Source organism: Protopterus annectens, chromosome 3.part1 (genome assembly GCF_019279795.1).
Source record: "Protopterus annectens isolate FY-2018-M chromosome 3.part1, PAN1.0, whole genome shotgun sequence".
NCBI classification, from domain to species: domain Eukaryota; kingdom Metazoa; phylum Chordata; order Ceratodontiformes; family Protopteridae; genus Protopterus; species Protopterus annectens.
Window position 1 is genome coordinate 1,560,604,385 of NC_056732.1, and position 25,941 is coordinate 1,560,630,325.

General features: G+C 39.1%; 1 protein-coding gene across 1 annotated transcript in view; it reads right to left on the reverse strand.

Annotated features, from left to right (window-relative positions):
* The window catches only part of LOC122797804 (SCO-spondin-like), a 4,708,783-nt gene that overhangs the window by 517,556 nt on the left and 4,165,286 nt on the right, over positions 1-25,941 (reverse strand). Inside the window, exon 99 of the mRNA XM_044066325.1 lies at positions 20,465-20,581. Coding sequence (XP_043922260.1) covers positions 20,465-20,581 — 117 coding nt within the window. The remainder of the gene's footprint in view (positions 1-20,464; positions 20,582-25,941) is intronic.

Below are 25,941 nucleotides of genomic sequence, written 5' to 3' on the forward strand. Positions count from 1 at the left end.
TATGTGGCAACATGCATCCTGATGGTCTATAGAGCACATCCAATTGTCTTTTCCCAGAAAGGGAAAAATCAATTGCAGTGTTACCATCCGGAACTTTGTCTTTTTTACTGATTCGTTTAATCTGCTGAGGTACAAAATGGGCCTCAAGTCCCCTGTTCTCTTTGGCACTAAAATAACCTTGAGTAAGTTCCGGATCCTATTTGGTCTGCGGGGACTCTTTGGATGACAAATGTCCGATCCGACGCTCCTCCCCAGACCCGACAAGAGAGCGTCAGCTCCTACACCCATCGAGTTAAGTCGGAACCGAGGATGTTGGAGCAGATGTCGGGCCTGAAGATCCCAGAATAGGTCTTGGCACTAACTATTCCACTATGAAAGGTTCCAGACATTCCGGCTCCAATGTCCCAGGTCAACTCGGAAGAGGAGTTGATGTTGAAGGGGAGGTCCTGGTCAGTTCCGAATTCCTCAGGGTTGGAGCCGATAGCAGTTTGGCCAGCGCCGGTGTCCTTAAAAGTCTGCGCACTAACTGATCCACAGCATCATCAGAAAGACTCCTGGAGGACTGAGAGGAGGGTGCAGGAGATCCAACTGGTTGTAATAGAGGTGATCTTTAGGTAGGGGAGACCGGTACCAATTCCGGGGACTGGCTCTGAATTTCAAACTCTATTGGCATCAATACTGAAGGAACTGATGAGGGAGATTTTCTGGGCCCAGCAATCATTGGGTTCAGAGATGCAACTTTGGTCTGCTTTTTTGTTGGCTCTGATTGGCCAGAAGAAGGAGATGACCTTTTCCCAGATTTGTCAGACTTCGATGAAGGAGACTTGGTCAATTCTGAAGTGCCCTGACCTTCTTCTAATGCTTCAGTGAAGGGGAACTTCAGTGAACCTCTAACTATAAACTTATTCTTCCTTTCAAACAGCACTCTAGAACTAAAGGAGTGGCAAATGGAACAGGATTCTTGCAGATGCAAAGCTCCTAAACAGTATACACAAATAGTGTGTCCATCCATGATGGACATTTTCCAGTTACACTTCACACACTTTTTGAACCCAGAGGGTTTGGTTTCTTTATGTTCCTTAGACATAATAAGTATACTAATAGACAACAACAACAAGTATACGAAAGGTGTATAAACTACTCAACAATCTAGTAGACAAACCAAACCTATCACTATACTATGTATCTATATATCTATCAGGTAAACGAAGACCACATCAACGAGACGACTTCGCCGATAAGACGGATCCCCGACAATGGTAAGTAGTGCAGACTGGGAGTTAGTCCCATTCCCTCACTGTAGTGTGATCTCGGAGTTGGTATATTTAAGTAGGAGGGGTGCACGGGGGCTTGCCGTCCTGCTATACATGTTTTAATGTGGTTTTCGAGTGTATTACGGAAATGGGAATGTGTTCCGTTCCGAAATAAATTGACTTACCATTGTTAGGGATCCGTCCTGTCGGCTAAGTCTACCTTTCAACAAAAAAGGTCAGGGCACTACCTTTCTTTCCACTCCACTAACTACCTTGATTATAGCAAGTTCAGATGCTCATATGCCTAGTACTTATACAGCAGGAACTTCTTATTGTAACATTTGTTAATGTCTGTTATGTACTTTGCAGATAAAGATTCTAGTTGTCTACTGATGTACTATGTTCTTCATCTGTAAATATGTTTGTAATTAATTGTTATGTTAAATTGTTAATCGCTATGTAATCCAATGTAACTACTGTCTGTTTATTTTAACTGTGGAGCTTTTCTCCCCGGGTCTCCGCTGAAAATTGACCTACGTCCAGTCGGACACTCCCGGTCAACAAATGTAAATAAATAAATAAATGGATTCTTACTGTAATTTTAAGGACCTTGTTACTAGAGCCAATTGCTCCCCTGCCTGCTACAGTATAATATCTGTATTTTACTCCATTTGTTTGTGTCTTTCGGCTTTTCCCGCTTAGGGGTCACCACAGCGGAACTCCAGTCCGCTAATGACTGGCAGTAGATTTTTTACATACTGGCTTGCCAGGCCTAACGCACAACCTTCAATGAAGGAACGCCCGGTGTGTAAAATGATAGTATTTTTGCTTATGCCTAACACTCTTACCGCATTTTTAAGCTCTTTCTAAAGAATGATTTTTTTTTCTTTTCGCTACAGCTCTTTTTCTTTATCCCAAAGTTCCAAGCTCCTCAACCTTGCACATCCTGAACTAAGAAGCTAAACACACTGCTTGAAGTAAAGGAACCCAGTAATAATCTGCTACTGCCTCATCTAACCACCTCTTATCTCTGTACCTTCCAAGAAAGGAAGTCAGAAAGTATGTAATTTTTCCTACAAACCTGGCTACTATGCGTTTACTGTAACTACTACTTTCTAGCAGACTAAGGTACACTTCCAAACCTAGGTCAGCCAGCAGCCATATCCCCCTCTCTGCCCTCTGTCCCTTCTCTCTCTGTACAAGTTCTATTGTATTGCCTGCAATACTGTGTCTTCCCTATCCCAGTTAAGGTATTCCTCCTATATACAGTGTTTTTATTTCCAGACACATAGGATTTTCAAGTATATCATTTTCCTACCACCTCCATAAGGTTATTCCCACTGCCCAGACCGTTCCCCTCTAATTTCTACTATAATTTCCCATAGTAAACTGTTTTGTCTCTTACTGCCTCCATTATAGCATCTCCTGACGCTATCCAGACTGGTAAACTAATCTCTCCCTCTAGAATTAAGCATTTCACTGACTGGTTGTTTTTTTTCTCTATATGCCAAACAATTTTCTTGTTTCTTGTTTCTACCCGCTCCATTCGCCCTGTGGGCTCACTCCGCTCCCCTACCCTACCCCCAAATTCCACCCACCCCCAGTGCACCTGACCTTATACTTCCTTAGCCACACCCCCAACCATAATCTACCAATTACATCTCCTCACAACTCTATATCAATTAACAAACGTTGGCTCCTTTTTGGTTAGCCTTACCTTTCACACCCACCTTGTCCCTCAATCCCTCCACAAATCACAACTAGTCTTCAGTTTCCTCTTCCATTTAGCCTAACCTCCTCCACCCTACATCTCCCACTATGTATAACCATTGTAGGCCTTTTCACCTTAACATGCTTTTCTTATCCATTGGGCTCACCTCATTACTTATATCTCATTGCCTAACTTCTTATGAATCCCCAGCTTTTGCTACATTTCTTGACCTCCCAAGAAAAACAAGCCCTCTCTCTCCTATCACCTCCCTAACACACTGTAACATAACATCCTGTTCATCTTTCATTCTACCACACTTTCATAGACTAACCCATATTAAATTTCTCCAAATGAAAAAAGGACACCTCTCTCTCTGTAAAATGTTAAAACTAATATGTAACCCTCAAAACTGCTTACTACTACACGGTGATATCCACCCAAACCCTGGTCCTAACTTTCACCACTCCAAATACTCTTTCAGCCCCTACTACCACTCCCCTCAATGTCCAAAAAAGTCTAAACTCTCAACTTATAGGTCACCTCAATATAAGAAGTGTTAATAATAAAATTACCCAGCTACATGCCCTATTAGACATCTATTCCTTTGACATCTTATGCCTTACTAAAACGTGGCTCAAACCTACAACTAAAGACAATGGCATTCTCCCTCCTGGCTATAACATTCTCAGACTAGACGGTCTAAATAAAAAGGGAGGTGGAGTAGCAATACTGTTCAAATCTGAACTGAAGATCACATCATTAAATGTACATCCTCCACCACCTAACAATGCAGAAATTTTAATGTCAAAGCTCCAAATTAATGCTAAGAAATCAATATACATTATCTGCTCTTACATCCCCCCTGGGAACAATATCAGTACTCTAGAAAATACACTAAGCTGGCTGTCCATCTCCCTACCACAAGAAACCATACTCCTTGGTGACTTTAATATTGATTAGAATAGCTGTATCTCTGCCACTCCAACTACACATATAAACCTCTTTGGCTTCCACCAAACCATTACCTTCCCTACCAGATCCCACAAGCCTAGCAAAAAACAAACTATATTAGATTGGATACTAGTAAATAATGATCCCCATACTTATCAAACAGGTATACTCCCTGACAATATTAGTGACCATTCTCTTACTTACATCTCTAGACAAAAGACTCACATTCATAATCTAATAGCTTTTAGAACTACCAGAAATAAAAAATATTTCAACCCAAGTAATTTTCAAGCTGAACTCAAAGCTTGCAATTGGTCTACCCTAAAATACCTACCTCTTGACAAAGCTGTTTCATACTTTAACAAAACATTTTTGCAGATCCTTGAGCATCATGCTCCCACTTGTACTGTTAGAACAAAAAATAAACCAGCCCCCTGGCTGTCTAAAGACACAAGGCTAAACATACGATTAAGAAACAAACTCTGGTCCAAATGGAGAAAAACTAAAAACCCAATTGATCACCTACATTTTAGACAAATTCGTAATACCACTAAAAAATCCATAATCCTGGACAAAAAAAACTACTACCTCAAAATTCAACAAAACCAATAAAACAATCCTCAAAAGTTCTGGTCAGGTATCAACAAATTACTCCACCCAGGACAGTCCAAAACACCTACCCCCTCTAATCTAAGCCAAACCCCTCCCAACAAATTGCCGACACCTTTAACAAATTTTTCTCTGAAACAGTTCAGTCTCTTGCACCACCTACTACCATCACTAAATTTCCCACATCAACCAACCTACCCCAGTCTTTTAACCTTCAACCTATTCCAACATCTTTAATACACTCCTTGCTTCTTAAACTTAAACCATGTACACCATCAGCTGACCTTCTCCCAGCTGAATTCCTGCAAATTGCAGCTGGTGTACTTGCCTACCCTATTTCTATCCTAATAAACAGAACCAACTCTGAATCTTAAATCCCATCCATCTGGAAAATCTCCTATATCATCCCTTTGCATAAGGGAGGTACCTCAAATGAATTATCAAACTTCCGCCCAATAGCCCTTCTCTCTCCCCTTGCAAAAATTATGGAGAGATGTATCCACCGGCAATTACTTCAGTACCTCAAACAACCTAGTAGTTGACAGCCAACATGGTTTCAGGCCACACCATAGTACTACAACAGCTCTCCTATCCTTTATAGACTGCATTAATAAAAACAGGACTACAAACCTTCTATCTTCTGCACTCCTCTTAGACCTCTCAAAGGTCTTTGATATGGTTAACCACCAACTATTGATAGGTATACTTGAATCACTCTCCCTTGATCATCAACTAGTAAAATGGTTCCTATCCTACCTTGAAAACAGAAAACAAGCTGTCCTGTGGGAAAACAATCTATCTTCTCAGCTTCCTATCACCCTTGGTGTCCCTCAAGGATCCATTCTTGGACCTCTCCTTTTCACAATTTTCATTAATGATCTAAAAACCTCCCTTCCCCAAACTACATGCATACAAAATGCAGATGATTCAACTCTGATATGTGCTGCATCCTCCCCTGCAAAATTACGTACTAACACGCAAACAGTCTTTACTTTAGTTGAAAACTAGTTCCCTCAAAGATGTCTCCGCCTGAACCCGAAAAAAACTAAATTACTACTATTTACTCCCACATAGAAGTCCCCCTCGATCAATTTCATAGTGAAATCAAACAATGGCACAGAAATAGCCCCTGAAACTACCACTAAACTCCTCGGTGTAATAATAGACAACCATCTCAACTTTGACACACACATTAACTCAACTATTAAATCAGTAAATAGAAAACTTGGATTCCTCTATAGAATCAGACCATTTCTTACAGAGTCAGCAAAGATTTCTATTGGCCAAACCCACCTCATCTCCACCCTACTCTACGCCTCCCCTATCTATACGAATCTATCCAAAAAAAAAACGAAATAAACTAGCAACCGCCTACAACAACATAGCCACATTTGCCACCAGCACCCCTTTCCGTACTCACCATTGCCTTAATCTTAAACTTCTAGGATGGCTGGAAGTACAAAACCAACTAGTTTACCAGCAACTCATTTTTATTTACAAGATTTTACATCATCCGACAAATACTCCCATACTATGTAACCTAGTTAATTCTTATAAAAACCTTCCTACCCTAAGATCTGCTAAAAAACTACAAGTTGCCATCACTAAATCCTTTAACAAATCTGGGGACTGCCTATTCTCAAATGCAGTTGGCAATACTTGGAACAAACTTCCAACTGAAATAACATCCCTTACCTCCACCAACCTCTTTAAGAAAAAATTGAAAAACATCATCAAAACCCAATGGCTTTGCCCCTGCTCCAAGCCTGACTGATACTTTGCACCTTCTTTCTATTTATGACTCCCTAATTTAATTCTTTTTGCTGAGACTTCCCTACCTTCTATATATGACGTGATTAAACATTTTTTCTCTTGTAACTCCCAATGTGCTATGTGAATTTTTATGTCCTCTTTTTGTTTTTTTTTCTTTATATACTCATATATTTAATTGTATATATATTTTTTATCTATATAAACTGAATCAAGAACAATTTTCCTTGTATACTTTCCTAAATGGTAGTAAAAAATATATATATATATTGTTTTTCTGCCATAATTATTGCTGCCAATCAATTTTATACTGACGTAATTATTTTGTATATCCGCTTTTTTGATGGACTATGTAATTGTTTTTTATATTTCTACTGTTCTTGTGACTATTTGTATATATTTTTTCTTTGTAATGTCTTGGAGCTTTTCTCCTCGGGCCTCTACTGAAAATGGACATATATCCAGTTAGACTAGCCCGGTCAACAAATGTTAAAATAAATAAAATAAAAATAAATAAATAAAGTTGTCTCATTGATGTGGTCTTCGTTTACCTGAGCTTTCGTCCATCTGACATGGACCCATATATATATATATATATATATATATATATATATATATATATATATATATCTACATAAAACTTTTTGACAACAAGAAGAAATAACCATAACAATTACAACCGAAGAAGGGGAAGGGGTGGCAGCTCTCTAACTGAACACGAACCTGCCTAGACAAAAGGGAGGGGGAAGGGAGAAAGATAGCCCTCTAAATTAAAAGGACAACGGCAGCCGTCTAACTCAAATGAGCTGCTGGTTTAGGTTAGGAAAAAGTAACAGGAACAATAATTTTCTTTACAACACTCTCTAAATTAAACGATTGTGTAAAAAGGCAAGGTAGAGGAAAGAAAGGAAAGCCCTCTAACTAGAAACGGGCTTTAAACACTAAATTTAAGCCGGGATAGGGAGTAACACTGGCCTAGCGAAGAAAAACTACATCCAGAAGCAAAGCAAAAGAGTGAACTCTCTAAACTAACTAGATAACTACTTAAACATTAATCATTAACTAATTAAACAGCCAAAACACCAACTATATTAATAATGAGTAAGAAACATTTTTCAACTTAGCCAGAGCCAAAATGGAAGCATCCGATCTGTTTAGCGGCAAACGAGATCTGGGGAGCTTTACTTGGGCATGACGGGATAGGGATACAACCACGAGCCAATGGAAGACCTCGATCTTTTGTATATGGCCAAGTCGGAACCAAGGATTGGTTCCGAACCCAACCAGTGAAGAATGAAGGCGAGATAGGACCACATCACATCATCCATTTAGTTTTACGGTCCTTCATGAAATAACATCTAATACAAGACAAAGACATATACTTCGTTATATTAATGTTTGTGAATTTAGATGGATTATTTTACTAACGGCGGATATGAAACCAGAGTGAATGATAAATGTAGTTTGAAATCTATGTTACATACAATGCCTTTAAGATACTGACATCACTGCTATCCTGAGACTGTAGGGGCTATTTAAAGCAGTGAAATGGTGGTGGTATTTTTAAATATTTGATAATGATCATATAACATGAAAGTGCTTATGTGGTTAGTCCAGTCCAAGTACCAGTAATTGTTTTTTGTCAATTAAATAGAGATTTATTTACTATGGTTCTGTACTGCCAGTTATGATACATTGGAAGTTTTGGTTTTGGCAGAGATGTATCCATTTTTATACTACATTGAGAGAAGTGCTGATAGCTGAGATAAGTACCTGTCAAATCTTTGAACGCTCAAAATTTCGAACGTTACATGGTCGAGACCAAATATTTGAAATTTTGAGTGCTCGAAGATAGACTTTCAACGGCACCATACTGTGCAGATAGGGAGAATTTCCCTTTTCTGCACTGAAGTGCAGTCTTGGAGTTGGTATATTTAAGCAGGGGGGGTGCAGGGGGGCTTGCCCCCCTGCCTACACTGTTAAAGTCTTTTTTTCTGTGTTGTTTTCTTTTTTTTTTTTTATGTTTGAACATCCAAATGTCGAACATCTGGTCTCGACCATGTAATGTTCAACATTTTGGATGTTCGAACATTTAACATAGACCCGCTCAGGGGTACCTGTGACTCCCAAGCCTTGAAAAAATGGAATTGATAATGATAAGTTGTTTAACACAGACACATATCACATATTCAGAATAAAAGAGCACTAAAACAGAGTACCATTTTCATTCACCGAAACAGAATGATGGTGCAAATCTTTGTGAGCTATGGTAATGGCAGCAATCAAAACCCTGAGGAGCAACAAATCTGACAGGTATTTATTTTTGGTCTATGCCTACCTCTTAAGAACATCAGAACAAATACTAGGCAAGTGATGACAGGGATCATAAGATGCTTAGCCATATACACCTTTAAGTAAACAAACTTAAAAGTTCTTACTACCCTTGTCATACTGCTTACATCCCAAATCCAGCAAGGCCTTACATGATAACCTTGGTGTAGATTTCTGCTGTGCCTTAACATTTTAACATTTATTTATTTACTGAGTGCTTGACTGACTCTCACAAATTAATGTCAATAGTCTGTAACAGATGTGTATCATTATTTCAAAGATATAGTAGTTTTTAGGGCTGTCACGTACCCAGAAATCTGGTATGGACATGAAATTCAAGCCTCCCTACAAGAGTGTCATAGCATCTCACTGCAAAAACAAGGAGTATTTTTTTAATGGTCACCATGATATCTGAATGGCCACCTGCTCATTCAAGTACAATATGCTCAGTGTCTTCCATCTTTCTTAATCTCCTGGTCGTAAATCACATGCCATCTGGACTTAGAAAAATATGCAAAACAGAATACCATCCTATATTATCTTTACCATCACCTAGCACTTTTAGGTCTTCATCGTGAGTCCTCTCATGCTCCTTTATGGAGGAGGCACACATTACAATTCCCTCAGACATATCTGCCCTGACTAATTCTTCACTGAGATGCACTTATCACAAATGTATTTCTATTTTACTCCCTATGGCTGTGACAGACCAACATGACTAACATGTGCATGCATTAGCTGTTTGAACATCAACTTGCATTCTTCATTGATCTACTCATAAAAACACATGCATGGCTAATGTTCTATATTTAATATTTTGCTAACTTTATCACTCACAAAACAATTAAGAGATATATACATTCTTAAGGAAAACGTTGCAATAAAGGTTGTTTATGTGCCTGAATAGAGAGCTTGTCTACAACAACTACTAAAGTTGCTCCTTTTAAACAATTTCTCTGAAGACTAACCATAGCAGGAACAAGAGGATGTTCTTCATACTGATGACTGCTACAGCAGCCTTAGCTATATGGTTTATTTTCTGACAAGAATATAACACCCGGCCAGCTTCCAAAGCTTCAGGGCACCTTCCATGCACCCAAACTGTCAAGCGACTCAAGCTGAGCTGACTAAAAATCAAGTCTGGGTGCGGAGCCTTTCAGTGTTTTACTATTGCCAAAGAGTACACTCCTTTGAGGCATTTGAGGACTGACAGTCGGCTTCTGCTTTCCTATGCTGGGCAGATAAGTTCTCCTTGAGTTAAAAACATCAATTTTCTCAAATTTATTTTAAGTGAATTCCTATCCTCTTCAGGAATGTTATTTTAAAGCTAGGAGTGCTGTGTTTTAATTGACTGACTCAAGACTCTAACATCCTTTTAAATGGAGCAATTATTTTTTCTTGTCAGTTTAAAAGTAGTGTAAACTAACTAAAAACATATCTTCTGTGGAGAAATTGTGTTTATTTTCCATGGTGGTGGTGGTGCCATAGCGTTTTAAAGTGCCTTTTAATGTGTTTTATTCTGTCAAAAAAGGAACTTTATGGGCTCGTAGTTTTACTGGCATATACTGCTTGTCTTTCCCGGGAAAAAGGCAACATTTTTGGCTTGACCATGGAACATATTGTTGATCCCATGGACGGTCCTTCTTCCAGCCACAAAAAGAAAAAGTTAAACAAACAGCCTTTGCCACCACAGCAGGCCATTTGTTGTACCTCACATCACTCATTTTTTATCCTAGATACCTCTGGTGTAGCACCTACAGCACTATGGACCAGGGACTGTCCATATCCTTTGTGGCTGTAGGAGTCCCACAGTGGGTAAAGGAGAGCTACTCCTGTTGGTCCTGGGACAGGGAACAGGAAAGATGTCCCTGTTGTGTCAGAATGATGTGCACATCTGTAGGGAAGCAGCAGCTGCTATTAGCAACACAGTTGGCCTTGCTTTTCCTGTCAAAAAGAAACAGAAAACCAAGCATGTATCTATTCCTCCTCATATTTCTTTGGATAAGAGTAGTTTACTGGGTCTGGCTCATGGTTTAATTGAAGCTGATGATCCTTCTTGTAAAGTTTCTGGTAAAGAAAGGGGGATTCTTCTTTTCCTGAAGACATTTTTGCAGATTTTTGCCAGAAAAGGAAATATTTACTATGCATAGATAAAGGAAGTGAAAAACTGAATGCAGTCAATACATAAAAAGACTATATCTGGAGCTCAATATAAAGGACTCATTCTTACAGAAGTTTGCAAAGGATAGGAGTTGATGGGTGGAAGGTTGAGGAAGAATGAAAATGGACAACAGAGATGGAATGTTATGCTAAGTACATAACTTCTTTATCTGATGTAGTCAATTTTCATTCTATTCTCAACTGATGGGATATGGTCCCCAACTACCTAAAATCTCAGGTGTATTCAAGGAAGGATGTTCCTGAGTACAGTTGAACCAAATGATGATCTACCTCTGGATACCAGATCCAGTTTGTAATGAGTAACAAAGGTATGGGGAGTAGCCCAAGTAGCTGCCACACATATGTCATCCATGGATGCCCTAAAAGAAAACCTGAATACTTTGCTATTGATCAAGCTCACACTGGTTGTGGTATGGTAACCCCCAATTTTTTTTATAAATAAATGAGATACAATCAGTTAACTATCGGGCTAAAGTTACTTTGGCAACTGGTTTTCCCAATTTTAAGTCTGCAAAGGAAACAACTGGTCTGATTTTCTTATGTCTTTTGCTATATGCAGGTAAAAAATGTAGTTGTCTGTGAACATCCAGTAAATGTAACATGTATTTGCCTTTGCTAGCAAATTTGGGGAAGGAAACTGGCAAATGAATGGACTGATGGATATTGGATTCAAACACTGCCTTGGGAAGAAATGATGGATTAGTTCATAACATAACTCTATCCTTGTAAAAATCAAGCATGGAGGTTTTGAAGAGAATGCTTGAATTTCAGAAATTCTTCTAGCAGTTGTAATAGCTGCTACAAAAAAAAATGTTTTCCAAGTAAGATATTTAAGGTCACTGGTACAAAGGGGGAATGTAGTACCAGATTAAGGTCCCATGGGGGAGTAGAGTCTTTAAAAGGAAGCCTTAAAAGTAGATTGCCTCGCAATAAAGCTCTGAGCAACTTCTGAAAGGCTTCTCAGGAACTCTCAAATCCAATGTGAGCTTGATATTGCTGCTGACTGAACTTTAACAGTTGAAGAACTAGCTCTTTCTTTAAAAAGTAGGGCCAAAAATTCAAGGATCTTATGTACTGGAGCTGAAAAAGGTTCAGCATGATTTTGATGTGCCCAATACACAAATCTTTTCCATTTACTGGAAGAGAGTTTACATGTTGAAGGCTTATGTGAAGATAAAAGTATATGTCGGATTGGGAAAGACAGCATATGTTGTCTGGATATTAATGTAATTGGGGAAGCCAGGCCATCAGCCTGTGGTTTGATATGTCTGGATGGCTCATGCCTGTCATGTGAGACAGGAGGTCTGGAGTCAAATCCAGAACCCAAAGTTGGTGTAGTAAGTTAGAGTAAAGGCAGGGGAACCAAATCTGTTGAGGCCAGTAAGGTACAATGAGGATGACTTTGCTCTTCAACGTAGCACTTTCTGTAGGAATTTTGCAATTAGTGGGATTGGTGGGTAGGTATCAAGTGGACTGTGGGGCCAATCATGAAATAGAGCATCCCTCGATGATTCACCCTGTGGGGTGGTTAGGGTTAAGTAGATGCTGCTACACGTCTTCTTCCTAGGGACCTCCAGAGAGGGATGCTCTGGGGAGGTATCAGAAGAAATCAAAATACCCTGTTGTGAAGCCTGGGGGTCTTGGACTAGCTGTCACTATGGTAAAGAGTGATGAAGTTCCGAGCACAGACATATTAAGGTAGATGGCTGAAGATTCCACGGGGTTAGATCTGTCTGTTCTGCCCAGGCAGACAAAACCTTCTTCACAGCCTTGAAGGCAGACCACTCCAGAGAAAGAGAAGACCATAAATCTGCAAAGACAAGCATCTGGACCGCTGTACTCCCACATTCTGAAAGCAATCTCCCCAAGGTGGAAAACTGCTTTCGCAGTGAGGGAGTACAGCGCTGTTCCGCTCCGAAAGCAATCTCTCCAAGGTGGAAGCTGAAGCCAAGCTATCCAGTGCCAAGGCTCCAAGAAGAAGAGAAGGCTCAGATAACTTTGGAGTCAACTCCAACACTTCAGATCCAACAGAGAAGCTTGGGCTCTGAGAGCTCTCTGGATCCGACTGAACCAGAGCACTCAAAGTAAGCTTCGAAGATAGTGCTATCTTTGCATAGAGGAAAGTGTAGTAGGGGTGTAGTCAAAGAATGGACCTCATGACCCAAAGGGGTAGGAGCTGATAAGACACCCATCTAAATCTGTGCTGAGAGGATCTTCTGCATCACTCTTTCCACATCTTCCTCCATCAAACGTCTGGAAGAATGACCAGAAACAACAGCTGAGGATCTGGGTTTGTGATGTTTCAAAAATGGTGAGGGAACCCTTGAAGGCACTGTATCCACAGATGGTGAATATTTTGTGCTTGGTAGATAAAGGAAACTTCAGGCAGTAGGACTGGAGGTAGTTGGATCCAGTAACTTTTCTGTCGGACTTGAGGAAGTCGTCCTCACTTTTTTCTTTTTCTTTGGATCCAAGGGTGAGGTCGGACCTGGCTTGGATCTTTTTCTAGATTGCTCTGGGATCTGGGAAGATGATGTGCGTGGTCTCTGAGAAGAAGATTTTGAATCTTTATTTTTGGGGATTGAGCCCCAGATATTGCCTCTCCGAGAGTAAAAGGGAGCAAACCTTTGAAAATAAGTTTGTTTTTCCTTTCAACTAAGGCTTTGGGGTTAAAGCTACGACAAATAGAACAATCTTCTTGCAAATGTAAAGACCCAAGGCAGTAAACAGATAAAGTGTGGGCATCAGACACAGGAACCCTGTTTCCACACAACACACTTTTTGAATCCAGAGGGGCCTTTTTCTGACATTGTACCACAAGAATAGAAAATCACCATCAAGGAAAGAAAAACACACTTTTTTTAGGAAATAGTAAAAAGCTGTAGGAAAAGTACCAGCTATGGTAGCAATAGACTACACTAGGTGTAGAAAGACAGAACATTACTAGCAATAGTAATTTAAGAAGTACACAATCTACGGAAAGGAAAAGATAAGTTAACTAACTATTGTAACGGTAAGGAAATTATGCAATGAAGTCAAGAGAGAAGGAATATTAGAGATATTAGAACTATGTGTAAAAATTAGGAACTGGAGGGTTTTATACGATAATAATAAACACGTATCTCAAAAATCTCGAGAGGTAGGTCAACCAAGTCTTTTGCTTGAAGTGGCAAATGAGATCTGAGGCATTAAGGGTGTGGGAGAAGCTCGAGAGTTTTTGTTTGCCACAAGCTTTGGCAATGGCCGAGTCAGATCTGAGTGATCAGATCTGAACTGATCAGCTGAAGATAGAATGAAAATCGACAACATCAGATCTAGAATTCAAAGTGGAAAAGGGATGATAATGAAACAGGAGGGCAGCTCAAGAAACAAGGAGAGACTGGAAGTCAGGCTTTTAAGGAGCATAACAATAATCATATAGAATATTATATCCATAAAGTAGCAGACAGTATCCTACAAACTAAGCCAAGAAAGAAATGGAGAAAGGAGATTCTGCCAATATGGATGACTGCAATTAGGGATATTGATAATTGGCAAGAAGGGGCTGGAATTTACTAGATAAAACTGGCAAAAGAACCAAGGTATTGGGAGCAAGTAACTAGACAGGGAAAATGATAGAATGGGAAGATACCAAGTATTTATTTGGATTGCAGGTTAGAGATTGCCTTCCTTATCAAGGACTGATATCAGAGCATAGGCAAAGAGAAACATGCAGGGGGGGGGGGGGTCCTGAACGAAAAATTAGTACTGGCAGAGTTTTTAGTAGAATCTAGTACAAAAGCTGCCAATAAAAGAGGAATAATTAGTAGAGCATATAAAATATTGCACGATAATTATAAGAATCAATCAGCTGAGGTTAGAAAGGACTGGGAAGAAAGACTGGATAAGCAATTCACAAAGAAACAATGGGAGGATATATGTATGTCTCCCAAATATGCAACAAAATCTAGAAGATTTAGGATTTTTGCTTGTAAATGTTTACATAGCTATTTTAAATCTCAAGTAGACTCCAGAGAATTTTTCCTCAGGTAGACAATAAATGTTGGAGGTGTGACTGGGAAGAAAGAGGTTATTGCGAACATATTTTCTGGGAGCGCATTGAGTTGGCGGACTTTAAGATGCACTGCTGGAGATGCTGGGTGGGCAGATTGGTGTGATGAGGGAGATGATTTTTCTAAGCTATGATACACAATCAGAATTGCCTAGACATGGTAAAGCCTTGCTGTGCCTAATTCTGGTTGTTGCCAAAAAAGTAATTACTACAAAATGGAAATCAAAATCTAAACCAGCTATACTAGAAGTAGCAAATATAATAACAGATAAAATAACTGGAAATGAGATCTTTAGAATAGGGTAGGAGTAAGCTACACAAAATTGGAATTGTGGGAACTCTACATACAGGGGAGGAATGAGGTTTAAAAGAAGGCAGGACTTAAATGAGATATGTCAACTTTGGCTGAAAATTACTGGGTAGATTATATGTGATGTATAATGTTTGCAACTGGGAGTGTTTAAGTATGATTTGTGTTGTCAAATGTTTGCAACTAGGAGTGTATTGGTGTAGTTTGTTTTCATTTATATAAATTATTGATTGCCTATGTCATAAGTGATGGTTTAATAAAGATGTTTATTGTTTAAAAAAAGGGTTTATGTAATATTGCTTAGGTTCTTAGGTTATATGATATATAGCAATATATGCAAAGTATAATGTTTGTAAACATGAACTTAATACAGTTTGATTAGTTTTATATAAATGTAGATTTGCCTATGTCACACAAGTGATAATTCAATAAAAGTGTTCAAACAAACAAACAAAAAAAACCATAAAACCTTAGAAATCTTAACCACGCAGGTACTCCCCTCCAAACCCCCAAACTAGGCTTTACTGCACAGACCATGCTTTCTCTGTCCTTAGTCCCAAACTGAGGGAATCTCTCCCTTCTCTTCTTAATGATCATTCATAGGAACATAGGATCATCATTCCTCTTACTTTATTTTCTGATCAGAAAGAAAAGCCTATTACAAGACTCTAGGAAAATGTATCAGATATCTCTTTGATCATATAACTTAACCTCTTCTACACTTCTTCTCTCTACATACCTTCCTCTGATTCTGTTTCATTGTGATTCTTTTAGCTTACCAACTCTGATATTCACTTTGTATATAATGCATGTATACATTGTGCTGTATTAGTCACTCTGTATACAATTTATTATTATTTATTTATTTTACATTTGTTTACCGGGAAAGTCAGACTGGGTTTAGCTCATTTTCAGCGGAGGTCCAGGGAGAAAACCTCCAAAATAATTCTTAACAAGTAACTTACATGATATGTTAAGGTTTACAAAGAGAAGTTCTAAGAGAAATTTTAGTAAGTAATTTACATTACACATTATGGTTTACATAGAGCTTAGAAAACATATCTCGGTACATAGTATGATGTTTAGATCACATGCATATTTCAGAACATAATGTGGTACCCAGATCACAACAAACATTAGAGAAAGAAGTGGATACATCCAGTAAATTGTAGTGTTAATCATGTTACATGTTCTACTAATGACATTACATATCCTGTTAATGAAAACTAGGATATAGGTCCAAAAGAGGTAGAAAGGCAGTGTAGAGTGGAGAGACTGGTGTTAAAGAGGAGAAAAGATGACGTCAGGTGGGAGATGAAAGATACTTTACACAAGGGGAAAGGTTTTGGGTATGACTTGTATCTACTGCATTTATCTCTTCAAGCCAACTCTCATACTCACATTGTATATAATATATGCATATATTGCATTTTGTCATTCATTCTGTATATTGTGTCATGTATCTATTGTGCTTAACCGGGCTGAGACAAAAAGAGATCTGATGGGATCAGTGATCTACCTCGATTAACAAATTCAAAATAAAACAAAAAATAAAATAAATGTAGGAGGAAATAATATATAATTGTGAGCACGAGCACCAGGTTTACTGCAAGAACCTTCAGTAGCAGTTTTATAACATTATCTAAAGTGTCAGGGTGAAGCCTGAAAAAAAGCAATTCTAAAAAGAAAAGATGACATAATAGAGAAGATGAGGAATTTACAGTTGTCAATTTTAAGATGAAAGTGTACACAAAACAATTGCTGAAAGTCTTAGCAAGAATTTTAGGGTTGCAGGTAGACTATCAATATTTTCTCCAGTATGTCCTGCATTAAGGGACATGAACTTTCTAGAACTGAAGTAGTTTTAACTTCACTGATCCTTTAACTCGGGTACCACCTTCCTACAAGAAACAAATCTGTGGAGGTGATAAAAAACTGTGTTTTCTCCATAGCCTAGAAGGATAAAAGCTTAACTGTGAGCAGCTTACTCTGGTCAACTGAGATGATGGAGTAGCCAAACAAGGAGGATGGCAAAAAGGTTGACAATGCTACATTGACCATCCTTGGGGGAAGGGGGAAGCCCAGTCACTGCAACAGTGATACTTAGTGGCGTCTAGGTACTACATCAATAGTGCACAAAGAACCATAGATAAATACCCAGCAAGCAGTGTATACTTGCACTGTAGCTTGGCTAGCAAATGGCTGGAAGCATGTATGGGTCAGCTGCAAAACACCCAGCTGTCTAGGATGCTATGGAGGAAGAGGAGTTAGGGCAAGGGAAAGACTCCAGTCTTCCAGGGATGATGCTACTGCCACACTCACTTGGTGCAGTTTGCCAGTCTGGAGACAGTTAAATGCCATTCTACACTCAGTAATTTGCCGATCTACGAGTGTAACCTGGTTGAAAGAGTAAAATGGACTCCTGGATAGAGGGGATAAAACAGGGTTAGCTATGATTTGTTGACTGAGTAAGTGGCTGGTACTTGAAGTCTTTTCATCCGTGACCTGGGCAATTCTTTTGCAACTCATCACAAAGGCAATATAGTAATAAACTCTACTATTTTTTGCACAACTGACTTTCACTGTTATTTCATCCACTGCATTTGGTTAAAGGGTTGTGTCATCCCTGCTTTTAGACTGTCAGATAATGAATAAACATACCAAAACTAATTTGCAATCAACTTTGAGCACTATAGGGCACACAACTCCCATCCTTTCTTATAAATCTATATTTTACTTCCTCCTGCATTTTAAGGGATGGATGAGAACTTGCCTGGCATTCCAATCAGATCAAATTAAGCATCAAAAAGCATAGTTTATGATAACTTACCAGAACAGCAGATGTTGAAATAGATCTCTATTGCAATAGCTATAATTATATGGATATATCCTACTAAGGACAGTGAATGTACAGCCTGTCTGCAAAGCTTCAGACTCCTTCCCTGTGAGCCATATATTCAACCTTAGCACGTAACTGCAGCTGGTAACAGAGGGACATATGGTCATGCCAAAACTCAGAGCTTTCTTGCCACAAACAAATCTCAAAAGAAGTCATGTTACATCAGAACAACAAACTGAACAAAAGGATACTCCACCCAAGCCAGGGAAGATGCAGGAAAAGGGGAAATGCAGGTGGGGTGCTGGTACAGCAACAGTGATCTATTCAAATATCAACTTTTGTGGTAAGTTATCTTACACAACTGTATTATATATTCTTCATTAGATAACTGTTACAATAGTTATAACTATATGGGGTGATTGACGAAGCTCAGGAAGAAAGGGTGGCTGGAGAAGGGACAGAGTTCATGATTTCCAGGAGAAGAGCACAAGCAAAATTGGCTATAGCTTTGACAATTAAGTCATATTTGTAATGTTTACTGAAAGTGTGCACTGATGACCACGTAGTTTCTTCTAGAATAGATCTATAGTCTACCCCTTAACAAAAATCATCGGAAGTAGCCATAGTTCTGGTAGAATGAGCCTTGACATTCTCAGAGGAGACTTGTGTCACGGTCTGAGTAACAAAACTACACAGCCATCTAGAATATTTTTATACTAACTATCCTTTTTCTTACCATCATAGGACACAAAGTTGCTTAGATTTTCTAAAATCTGTAGTTCTAAGTAATATTTTAGGTGTCTGAGGACATCCAAAGTATAGAGAATTATTAAGGGGGGATTAGAGCACGGGAAGATGAAAAGTCTGATTTAGGGTAAATTAAGAAACAACCTTGGGCATAAAAGAAGGGTTGGTTCTTAGATTTACCCTGTGCTTATGGAAGTGCAAGTTCTTACATTTAGATGACACACAATTAAAGCAATTTCTTGGGTTGGCTTTGATGTAATTTTCTGGGATTTACAGTATTATCTTAAAGATATACAGAACTGCAGAAAGTAATCTCTAGCTGACAGTACGGCCTCATTTGTTGTCACAGCAAGGAGCCAATCATCTAAGTATGGAAAAACACAGTTTGTGAGTGTCCTGGGGTGGGATTTTGTGACCAGATCAGCCATATTTCTCTCTTTTCCATTATACGCAATACATACAGAAATACAGAACTAATAATCCACATTAGCAAAAATCTGCAGATTAAACTCTACATAGACTAAATAAATGTCTATAAGTGAAGGATAAGAATTAAACTTTTTTTTGAATGACTGAGAATGCACTAGGCCCATGGCCTAAGCATTGTGAAGCAGCTGAGGAATAAATAAAGAGGAGAGACAAATATGGAAAATAGATATAAATGAAAAAGTATTCAAGTATAAGCCAGAAGAAGCAGATCCATGTACAGCTCCTAATTAGGCTTGCAAAAATCAGAATAAGCAGCAGCACATAGCTGCAGAGCAGAACTCACCTGATCATTATGGTGGGCAATGCACAAGGGGGTGATGGGAAAATTTTTGAAGGAGTATGAAGCTGGGAGAACTAGTGTAAACCTGCAACTAATCCGGCAAGTGGCTTGGTACCCAACAGTCTGATTGGATGGATGAATGAAATAGGCTCTTGAGATAAATGGCTTCTGCACAGCTAATGAATCCACAGATGAACTGAGGACAGATAACTGCAATTCTTGTCCCATTAACAGAAGCCACAGAGATTGTTTTCAGTTTTAAAGTTAAGAAAAGTTGCTAGAGGACCCCTTGGGTTCCAGGGAATGCTGGATGAACCTCACTGGGTATGTGACATGTTATCTAAGAAGCTTTGTCAAGTGTTTTCGTCAGCAGGGTTGAATGAACCCACCACAGAGATTTCCACTATGCTACCATGGTCAAGCAATTATTTATTCATTGATCCTATATAGCATGCAAAGTGCATCCTCATCCTTGGCAGTTCCAGGCTAATTAAAATAAACTGCATTACATCTATTTCAATGAATTCTAGTCAATGTCTTTTGTTAACATTTGCCTGTTTTCTTAAAATTTTTTAGAATGAATAAACAGAATTTTAACAGGGTATTTTGCTCACTTCTTTGCTCCTGTTTAAATAGGATTATAGAAAACAACATACTTCAGTAAGACTCTGTTGACTTCCTAAAGCTGCAGCCTTTGAGTTTAATGAATCAGCCCACCTTGTGCAATGTTTCCGCTTAATGACCATTATCTAATAAAATAATTAGTCTTAGCCTGATTTCTCTTACCTTAATTTAAATGGTAAAAATACTTACTAGATGTCCTTTGCAAAATTTTCAGAAAAAAATGCAAACACACACATAGGTATAACATACATACACAGATATACATACAATCATAAACAGAAGCATACAGGCACACAATGAACAGAAACTGAAGTTTACCTGGCTTGCATTCTCCTTGCAGACACTGCACATGTTCCCAAAGATCCATACATGATCGAGGGCATTCATTTGCACAAAGGGGCTCATACTTTTTTCTTCTGTCCTCACAGAGTTCACCTGCAACCAGAATTTAGAAACATGAAAAAGCAACTGTTATATTATCTGACTGGTCATTTTCTATGCAACAAATTCATAGACTTTACAAGAATTAATGAATACATTCATCAGAAGTTTCTAAAAGAGTGATCACAATATATAGAAATGGGTGTGTGGTCATAAGAAATATTCTAAATCACCATGTTTCCCATACTAGCACTTACTGGCATAAACAGTCAGCTATTTAAAGCTACAACATATAGCAAATAAACTCTACTTAAATAAATTCCTTAATCAAACATGTAAGTGTATGCATTAGTGTGAGTGTGTGTATACATATACATATATATAATATGGTAATACTGAATTTGAATGACACTAGCTTTTGACAAAAGTGGTAGGATTAAACAGACGGTCAACATGTGTGTGAGATCACACAATTCTTGTGGTTGGGGAATTTACCCTTTCCTTCCTTGACATTGTGTGATTTTTGAGTTAATATATATAATTAGCAAGGGATGTGGGTGATACTGCCCCTTACATATGAGGTACAAAAAATTATGTTTTTTGCCTGTTTTTAACAGTTTTATTTGTACACATGCCAAGGCTGTTTCTGGTGCATGCATAGTAGTGTGACAAGTGTGTGTATATATATTCATGTGTGTGTGTGTGTGTGTGTGTGTGTGTGTGTGTGTGTGTGTGTGTGTGTGTGTATACAGATATATGTATAGATATATATATATATATATATATATATATATATATATATATATATATGGGTGTGTGTGTGTACATATAAATATATATATATAGATATATATATATATATATATATATATATATATATATATATATATATACACACATACATATATATATATATATATATATATATATATATATATATATATACACATACATACACACACACACACACACACACACACACACACACATATATATATATATATATATATATATATATACACACACACACACACACACACACACACACACACACACACACACACACACACACACACACACACACACACACACACATCTATATTATGTATGGGCTGTAAACAACTCACTGATAGACCAGTACACTGAAAAACAAATCAGTCAACTGAAACACCATTTAATCAAATTCAAAATAACTCAAACATGATACAATCAAAATACCTAAGGCAAAAGTATTCAAAAAGCCTCCCTGCACCTCCATGTGAGAGGTGAACACTTCCTTTATTTAAATATACTAACTCTAGAGTCTCAACTATATAGAATAGTGAATTTGTGAACTGGAGCTAGGAACTAAACCGTCTATTTAAGGGGTAAAATAAAACATTTCAGAGCTTTACTAGAAAAGCTCACCAGACTCTGCTACACTTTGCTGTGAAGGAAAGGTTAGTTTGCTTTTTATTTGTTGTATTTTGTATTACTTTATTGCCTTTTTACATTTTGAATACTGTGATTTGTTTCTTTACCTTGTGTTTTACTTGTATTCTGCTTTTAACTGCATATTAAAATTTCAAAAGAGACCACAGCTCTGTCTTTTGTAAGTCAGGCAGAAATTTTTTCCCACCCATCCACTCGCTTACTGTTGTGTTCTTAAATATCACTGTCCTTCTAGTTGCCTGCCTCTTATGTTAATTTGACCATATATCTCATTTCCTCTCTGCTTTCACTGGCTTGTGTGAGTATGCAAAAAATTATCATTTTGTGAAATCACTTCCCTTCAACTATTTAAATTTATTGGCCATCCTACTGTATTCCATATTACCAGAATACAAAAGTGACCACCCTCTTTCAATCTATCTTGCTGTTTTAAAAATAGTGACTCTCCACTAAAACTTAACTTTTTAGGCAGGGAAACCTTAAGTTACCTACTTTCACATCTAACTTATCTAGTGCACACTGCAGTGTTTAGGATAAACCATTTTTTTTTCATCTTACCTTTAAGAATCCCTGTGACTAGCACTTGCTGTAATACCTGCTGGAAAGCACTAGGAAGCCTTAAACTGATACAAGCACTCAACTCTCCTTTTTAATAAGGAGAAATTAATTGTAGGCACTAAATGGCCTATAATTGCAAGTACTTTACTAAGGCAAGGGAAAACAGCTCCTGTACTTTACAAAAAAAAGCACCAAACCAGGCATGTCCAAGGGTCAGCTTCCAGTGATTTCTCCTGTCCATCTGGTGAATCTGGGCATTCTGGGGCAATGCAGCAATTGCCTCATGTACACAGACAACCCTCTCCTCCTACTACACAACACTACAACCTGTGAGAGATGCACTTACATAACCAAACTGGAAGCAAAGCTCTCTCCACCCAAGATTGTGCTAGACAGACAAGAGGAGAAGGTTAACACCTGCACTACACCTCAAGCAACACATAGCCCTTCTAAACCCACACCACCAACATGCACACATAGCAACATTAAATCCACATATGCGGAGGCCCTTAACTGTAACCTGCCAAAGCAACAAGGACCTCCAAAGCTGAAATGCAAACAAACATCAGTCACAACCAGTGTCACATAGCTCACAACACCAGTGTGCCACCCAGCAACAGCCCCTAAGGCAAGACAACATACCTAACTCTTTAGTCATAGGTGACTCTATAGTCAGGCACACTGATGCCCCACTCACCAAGCTGAACAAGGAGAAAATTCCAGTCAGCTGCCTGTCGGGTGCCAGGATCCGCCACATAATGCATGCAAGCAAGTCACTCCACAACAAGTACAAATATGACTCTGTCATTGTCCATGTTGGAGCGAATGACTTGAGATGTACCTCCCTGGAATACATGAAAAGAGACATGGAAGAGCTCTCAGATCATGTGGCCCAGGCAGGTATGACCCTAGCCCTGAGAAGCATCCTGCCTTCGCCCAGAATGATACCACAATATAAGGACAAAATGATTGACTTCAAAAACTGGCTAAGCTTCTGATGTCATTCAAAGGGGATCCAGTATCTGTCTATCTGGGACGACATGATCGACAGACCACGATGCTGTGGTTCAGGTTACTGGCTAAGGCTCTTGCCACCCCTTAGTGCCTTTTTTAGGTAAAGTTCAAAGGACAAAACTAACACCATAACAGGTACAAGCATGCAAATTCTGAAGGTAATGCTATTCAATGCTAGAAGTCTAAACCTCAAAATGCACTCTCTCTCGAGGCACTCATAAAAATGGAGAACATCGATAGCTGTGCAGTAACTGAGACCTGGTTCAAGGCTCCAGAGAGCACCCCTGCAATACCAGGCTACAACTCTTACCACACTTTTCGGCCACCAAACGAGGATCGAAACACTAAAGGTGGAGGAATGTCCATATTCACCAAGGATATTCACACCACAAGGCTAGTTGCCCAACACAATGCATCTGAAATTCTCCAGGTGAAACTAACACTAGGTAAGACTGCAATCCAAACTGTAGTTTGTTACAGATCCCCCACCATGCCCCAAGATTCTCACTACACCTTTTTAAACATACTGGAAAATATTAAGACACAACCAAACACCCTAATACTGGGTGATTTCAACTACCCTGCCATTAACTGGGAAAACTACTCATGTACCAACACCTTTGCCCAACGGTTCTTGGAATTCATAAATTCCAACACCCTGGATCAACTAATCCATAGTCCCACCAGGGGCTCCAGTATCCTAGACCTGGTCATTACCAACATGGGAAATCAATGCTCCACACCTAAGGTCACCCCCTCGTTGGTCAGGTCTGACCATAAGCTAATCACCCTTAACATCCACATCCCACCCCCATCCCCCAGTAAGGAAACCTCTATAAAAAAACTTCTCCAAAGCCAATTTCATGCTATTGAAGTCAGAAGTGACAACCTTCATGACACCCATGCAGACGGAAACTGAAAGTTGAACTGCTGAATCCTACACAAAGGCATTGTGCGAGCACATCCACTCATGCATGAATCGTGCCATCCCAAATAGAACCAAGATGGTCTCCTCCAAAAAAAGGAAGCCAATCTGGTGGTTCCCTGCCATAAACAAACTTTACAACAAAAGGAAAAAACTGTTGCAGAAAAGAGGAAAATCCTAGGATGCAAAAAACTCCCTGACCAGCCTCAGTAAGAAGCTGAGATCCCTCATAAAATCCTCCAAAGCTAGTTATGAAAATAAAATTGCCAAAGATTCCAAAGACAACCACAAGGCATTCTATAACTATGTCAAGAATCAAAATGGCAATGCTCAGATCTGCTCTGAGCTACAACAGAATGGCATTAAATATACTGATCCCAAAGATATTGTCAATATCCTGGCAGATCAATTCAGTACCAACTTCACCCACCTCTCACCCCCTAAATGGCCCATCTCAGTACCGGAAGATTGCCAAATTCCGGTAATAACGGCCACACAGGTAAAAAACGCACTCTCTAAAGCTAAGAATACAGCATCCATGGGACCAGATGACATCTGGCACCTCACCTAAGTGTCATGTTTATTCATAGCCTCAACTCAGGCTTCGTGCCTACTGAGTAGCGCACAGCTACATTTATCCCACTCCGCAAGGCGGGATCCACCTTGGATCCCAGGAACTACTGCCCCATCAGTCTGACGAGCCTGATCTGCAAGGCCATGGAACGTAATATTGTGGAACTTATAAACAAAGACATTGGCAGCCTTCAAACACTGGACCCCACCTAGTTTCGGTTTGTGAAAGGCCGATCTTGTCTCCTGAAAATGAATGACTTCTTCAAATCAGTCTCCTGAGCCGTGGAAGAGGGTAAGGTGGTCCACACAGCATATCTGGACCTCGCCAAGGCCTTTGACACCATCCCCCTCTCTGGAATCATAGAAAGACTTACTAAGCTGGGCATTAATCCCTACGCCTCTCGATGGGTTGCCAACTGGCTTACTGACAGAACCCACACTGTAAAAGTAGCCGACTCCAAATCCAGCTCCAGACAAGTGACAAGTGGAGTACCTCAGAGTTCAGTCCTGGGACCGCTCTTGTTTAGCATCTACTTCTCTGAAGTACAGGCCAACACTAAGGGACTCTGGCTAACAAAGTTCGCAGATGACTACAAACTGGGAGCCATTACTGAATCCCCAAACGATGTGGATACTCTACAAAAGGGCCTTACAGAAACAGGTGCTTGGTGCCAGAGCCATGGGCTCAAGCTCAATGCCAAGAAATGTATAGTTATCCCCTTTGAGAAAAAACATGTACCAGTGAATTACCACATAGGCGGCAGTACACTAAACACCAAAAGTGTGATAAGAGACTTAGAGACAGAGGTGGACAGTGGTCTCACCTTCAATTACCACATTGCCACAACAGTCAGGAAATCCTTCTATCTCTCATTAGACTCATTATAGAATACAATGTCCGTTTGGTATGTAC